Raw genomic sequence first — 6136 nt, 5'->3', positions numbered from 1 at the left:
GAGGGCACCATATCTCATTAGAAATGGGGTCTGGTGCCCTCTTCTGGCCTGCAGACATACACACAGACAGAATATTGTATACATAATAAATAAATAAATATTTAAAAAATTGTGGAAATATGTGACCTTCCTGCTTTGCTTAAAGAATCTTTTTGCAAAGATTTATGTATGTATTGTAATGTTCTGTCTGCATGCATGCCTACAGGCCAGAAGAGGGCACCATATCTCATTACAAATGGTTGTGAGCCACCATGTGGTTGCTGGGACTTGAACTCTCGACTTCTGGAAGAGCAGCCAGTGGCCTTAACTGCTGAGCCATCTCTCCAGCCTTACAGATTCTTTTGATTCTACTTTTGATACCACTGAATGAAGCTACTTTGGCAGAGACAAGTAGGAATGTAGAAAAACATGGTTGCTTAAATTGATTTGGGAGATCCAGAGATCAGTAAAGATGTTTACTAAAATGATTCTTTTTCAAAAATTTGTTTTTATGTATATATGTGTGCATGTCTGTTTGTGTATATACATGTGCCCACAGTGCCAGATGTGGGACACTGGATCCCTTGGAACTGTAGTTATACAGACAGTTGTGAGCCACCATGTGGGTGCTGGGAACTGACCCCCAGGTCCTCTGCATGGGCACCAAGTGCTCTCAACCACTGATCCATCTCCTTAGCCCCAGTGAAGCAGATCTTGATAACGTCATCACTCTGGTCTCCACCTGACGCCACACCTGCTCCTGCTAATGGGATTTTTCTGAGCCCCTTTCACAAAGGGGGTTAATCCATACGTGAGTTACAGGTTGCTTGAGATGCTTATGAAGTGATGGAAGAAAGGATATGAAGATGCATAATGTAAAAAAAAAAGATTAGCACAAGGCCCAAATTGAGTTGGGGGCTACCAAGTCAGCAAACAGAAGAAAAACGCAGATGGAAGTCTGGTTAAGTTCTGATGGTTGAATTTAGATTCTTTTTCTGTGCCCACACTCATTCCCTTAATAATTTTGGGGGGTGGTCCGTAAGTGAAGTCACAGCAAGAGGACACTACCTCTCTATATTTCTCCCTTTCAGAATTCAGCTCCTTATTTTATCTCATCAATTTTTAAAAAATAGTTACTACTGTAGTACCATTATCATACCTTATAATTATAATTAACAAAGCTCATTCATAGCGCATGTATCCAGTTGGCAGTCGAGTTTCTCCAAGTTTCCGTTCTTTAAATGCAGTATTATTCCTCTCTCACTGCTCTCCAGTCATTGGCAGAAATTTCAATTTAATAGCTTTGCTCATGTAACTGTACTCTTTTGCTACCCAGCCTTTCCTCGAATCCCCTTTTCCCTTCTTTCCAAATCAAACTGTAGACTAGCTCAGTAAGCATTTTGAACATCTCTAATAGTTTAAAACTTCCATAACTCAAATGTGTTTTCAGAAAGTAGAGCCGTGCTCTGATTATTGGCTGAAGTGGCACTGTCATCTCCAAGGCCATAGTCTTGATTTATATTGCTTGGCTGTTGTTTACACAGTACCCAACATCCTTGACATCTGATTTGATCAAGTTTTTAGAGATATTTTAATTAGATTGGGACTTTTCTGTTTATATTGCATGTTCAGTGACCATTTATTAGTATTTTTGATTGTATTTTAACTAATTAATTAAAAACAAAGTTCATACACTTTAATGTAGTGCCGTGTCATGTTTGGATATCTGTATACATTGAATAATGTGCAGCTTATGCTAAACACAGCCATTTCCTCAGACATTTGTTGTTTTATAATAAAAATTGTCAAACTCTTTTCTGTTTTTAAGTTTTTATTTTTACAAATGTGATCCTGCATGAGTACATGTGCGTGTAGTGTTTTTAGAGGCAGAAGAGGATGTGGGGTCCCCCTGAAACCGAAATCACAGGTGGCCTGTGAGCTACCATGTGGGTGCTGGGAACTGAAACTCCATCCTCTGCAAGAGCAGTAAGCATGTTTAATCGCTGAGCCGTCTCTCTAGCCCAGTGTCATATGTAGCCACACAGGAGGCTGTGGGGTAGGATTCCAGGGTTCTTTGCTTATTAAACCATAGCTTGGTTCCTATTGGTCATTCTTTGCCCATCTTCCTTCCATTGTCCCTAAGCTCTGGTAGTCAATTTTTCTGTTCCCAATTTGTGCAAATTGAGTTTATTTAAAGCTTCCGCACATGAATAGGATCATGTGATACTTGTGTTTCTGTGCCTCCATTGTTTTCCTTAAAATAAAGATCTCCAGTTCCATCCATGTTGAACTGATAACAGGATCTTATTCCTTTTGAGGATGAATACTATTCTATTGAGTGTATTTATCATGTTTTCTTTATCCTCTTATCAATTGCTAGACAGAGTTCATCCATGTCCTAGCTATTGTAAAAACAGGTGCAGTGACCGTGGGGGTGCAAATGTCTTTGCCTGGGTTTCTGCATTTCTGTCTCTCTCTATCTCTATCTCTGTGTGTCTGCGTGCATGTATGCGTGTGCATGTGTGTATGCATGTAGGCCAAGTCACTGTGTATCTCAGGCTGGCCTCTCACAGACTCTTCCTGCCTCAACTTCCCAATTGATGGGATTATAGATAGATGTGCATTTAATTTTTAATTATTCCACATTTTAGAACTTACAAAATTTAACATTGCATGTAAATTCAACTAATTACCCTGTATCATATTCCCTGTGCCTATTATCTCCTAACACACCATTGCTAATAGAAGTGCTCCTCTTACCTCTTTTCTCTCCTTGGGAAAGCCTATTAATTCTCTGACTCACCTAAAATGTCACCTTCTCCTTAAAGCCTTCCCTGTCTAGATAGAACAGATTTCCCCCCCACCCCCAAGCAAATCGTTTCCTTGTTGGAAGTGGAACCTATGACTTTGATTTTGCTAGGCAAATGATGTACCACTGTGCTACATCTACTTCCTCGTTTCTTTGAAGCATTTTGTTTATATGTCACGTTACTTATTTCAGTATGACTTGCAAGGTACTCATTCTAACATTCTAGTTAGTATATACTTAGCTGTGCCTTATTCATAAGTATGTTAAGAATAGCATTGCTGTGTCTTACTCATAACTGCTATCACTGGACTTAGAACATTGCCTTTGCAGGACCATTGTGGAAATGGTTTCTGCTCTTTTTTTCAAGAGCTATTTTTTAAATGAACACCCTTTTATTGGATTTTTTGAGTTAAAATTGAATTTCATTTTAGCTCTATGATTGTGTTTTTTTTTTTTGAGACAGGGTTTCTCTGTGTAACAGCCCTAGCTGTCCTGGAATTAGTTATTGTAGACCAGGCTGGCCCTGAACTCACAGAGATCTGCCTGCCTCTGCCTCCCAAATGCTGGGATTAAAGGCGTTTGCCACCACTGCTCGGCCATGAAAATTTAATTAAAGGATTTTTATCAATTGTACGATACCAGTAGTGTCAATACTTAACACTGGTGCATAGTACCATTTTCTTTCCTTTTTATTCTGTAGTGTATTACGGTCTCATTTCTCTCAGTATGATGTATCTTTTCCATGAGTGTAGAGATTTCTTTCTTTCATTGTTCCTGTGTCTCTGTAGAATACTAACAGTGGCTGTCTCACCTTATATTCATTTATTTTAGGTCACTGGCCCTGTTCAGATCAGAGATCCCTCTGTGACAGCACACAGAAGTAATATGACTTCTTCCCCACTCCTGGATGCCAGCCCAATGGAGCACCCAGCCCTGTTTAATGATATCAAGATCGAGCCTCCAGAAGAGCTCCTGGCTAGTGATTTCAGCCTGCCCCAGGTGGAACCAGTTGACCTCTCCTTTCACAAGCCGAAGGCTCCTCTCCAGCCTGCTAGCATGCTGCAAGCTCCAATACGGCCTCCCAAGCCACCGTCTGCAGCCCAGGCCATGGCGATGCCCACTTCATCTGACACAGGCCCTTCACCGGCCATTCCTACCGTTCTCACTCCAGGCTCTATCCTGGCGTCCTCTCAGGGGACAGCGGGCCAGCCGATTTTACATGTGATTCACACTATCCCCTCAGTCAGTTTGCCAAATAAGATGGGTGGACTAAAAACAATCCCACTGGTGGTGCAGTCTTTGCCTATGGTCTATACCAGTCTGCCTGCAGACGGGAGTCCTGCAGCTATTACTGTCCCACTCATTGGAGGGGACGGCAAAAATGCTGGGTCAGGTGAGTGCAGGGTTTACAGCTTCTTACAGTCAGAGAACTTGCTTTCTCAGTCATCCTGTTTTGTCTTTTTCACCTCTTCCAATTGGGAGGGACACTGTTTCAAATGAGATTTTTTTAAATTATCATTTTTTAAAAAGTGCTTCTAAAATAATTTCTATATAATGCTTAAGAATGTATAATGAGCCATGTGTCTTGGCACATATCTGTAATGTCAGCACTTGAGAGGCTGGGGTAGGAGAGTCCCAGACTAACCTTGGACTGCAAGCTCCAGGCCACACTGTGGCAAGGAACTTGTGACAAGGAGACCTTGTCACAAAAGAACTTATAATTGATCTCCGTTAGATAGAACATGTTTCTCAAACAAAGATGCATATTCTTGAGTGAAATATCACGTGTCTTCCTAGAATCTTTATGTTTTATTTGATAATAAATAATTTAAATCACTATATTTAAAAATAGTGCTATTTTAAAAGAAAATGCAAAATTTGAACTCTGAGTTAAATTACAAACTGAATTAAAACAATGCACTCAGTAAGACCTTGTTCATCCTGGGCCTTCCCAGGTTACTGCGCTATTTGCTATCTGTGCCGTTAGGAACGCTTTGTTAGAAAACACACTATTCCTCCCAGGGCCGTAACTTAGCCGAGCTCGGTGGTGTCTCACCACACCGTCCCTGTCCTCTATAGAAAAGTCTCGGCAATATAGCCGCCACGTTTCCTGGGCAGCCCTTTATTTGACGTCTGTGACCTTCCTTTTAAGATTTTATTGCTTTGAAGATTTTATTTGATTTCAAGAGTATGAGGCCATTTTTCCTACATGAAGACTTTATGATGTGACTCTGCCCCTCTCCAGGGACATCCAGCACAGGGCTCCCTAGTTCTGAACTGCAGATCATTTGTTGAACAAATAAGATTGAAAATTTGCTTGGAAGAGTTTCATATGCTATCATCTATCTATTTATTTATGCTTTGTGGTACTGCTAGTACTCTTCCACTGAACTATACCCCCCAGCCTTCTTTTTGATTAAAAAAAAACAAAACAAACCTTTTTTTGAGATAACAGTTTCACGAATTTACTCAGACTGGTTTAACATATATTACCCTAGCAGTTGTTGAATTGTGATTCTTCTACATCAGCTTATTGAGTAGCTGGGGTTACAGGTCTGTTCCACCAGGCCTATCTTATTTAACTTTTGAAGTGAGCTCAAAATTTAGAACGTATAAATTAAACCCCGTCTTTTATTGTCCTCAACAACAGTTCGTTCCTTTTCCAGAATTATGTTGATTTTGTTCATAATCAGAAACGATAAAAGAAAATCTGTTGCTTCTAACATGGTCTGAAATATTTGCCATCACCATGTGTGTAATATTACAATCAGCTTTGAGTGTTGTGATTGTTGGGATAATCCTAGGAATTCTCTCAAGACAGTCAGGGAACTCTTCAGAGACTTCAGTGTCTCAAAAATACATGGAACCCATCTTTCCTACAAACCCTTTCCTGGGAGCTGGAGGTAGAGGGATGGATACATCATACTTAGATCGTGTCCTGGAGAAATTCACATTCTGGTGATGGGAGGACAGTCATTGCTACCCTTCCTTCAGAGACACCTCTGTTCTTTCTTATGCTAAAAAATTGTTTAGTAGTTACTGCCTTCCTCCTCTCTCTTTTTTTCCAAGATTTTTCTATCTCCTACTTCTTAATGTGGGAATCCTGAAAATAATTGTCGAGGTGAAAATAACTGTAGCGGTGCACACATCCTGGTCTATAGTCCTCCCTTTCTTTTTTTTTAGTCAAAGTTGACCCCACCTCCATGTCTCCACTGGAGTTTCCAAGTGATAGTGATGAGAGTGCGATTGAGAGCGGATCTTCAGCCTTACATAGTCTGCAGGGATTGCAGCAAGAGTAAGTACTTAAAGTGTGCACGTGTGTGTATGTGTGTGCACACGTGCACACAC

The 6136-nt window shown here is 40.5% G+C and overlaps 1 protein-coding gene across 2 annotated transcripts in view; it reads left to right on the top strand.

Annotated features, from left to right (window-relative positions):
- The window catches only part of Klf8 (Kruppel like factor 8), a 155478-nt gene that overhangs the window by 141274 nt on the left and 8068 nt on the right, over window positions 1–6136 (top strand). For both annotated transcript variants that reach the window (XM_026784934.1, XM_026784933.1), the window contains exons 3-4: window positions 3620–4181; window positions 5972–6083. In XM_026784934.1, the coding sequence (XP_026640735.1) occupies window positions 3620–4181; window positions 5972–6083 (674 nt within the window). The remainder of the gene's footprint in view (window positions 1–3619; window positions 4182–5971; window positions 6084–6136) is intronic.

This window comes from Microtus ochrogaster, chromosome X, assembly GCF_000317375.1.
Source record: "Microtus ochrogaster isolate Prairie Vole_2 chromosome X, MicOch1.0, whole genome shotgun sequence".
Lineage (NCBI taxonomy): Eukaryota > Metazoa > Chordata > Mammalia > Rodentia > Cricetidae > Microtus > Microtus ochrogaster.
This window is presented reverse-complemented; position numbering and strand designations above follow the sequence as displayed.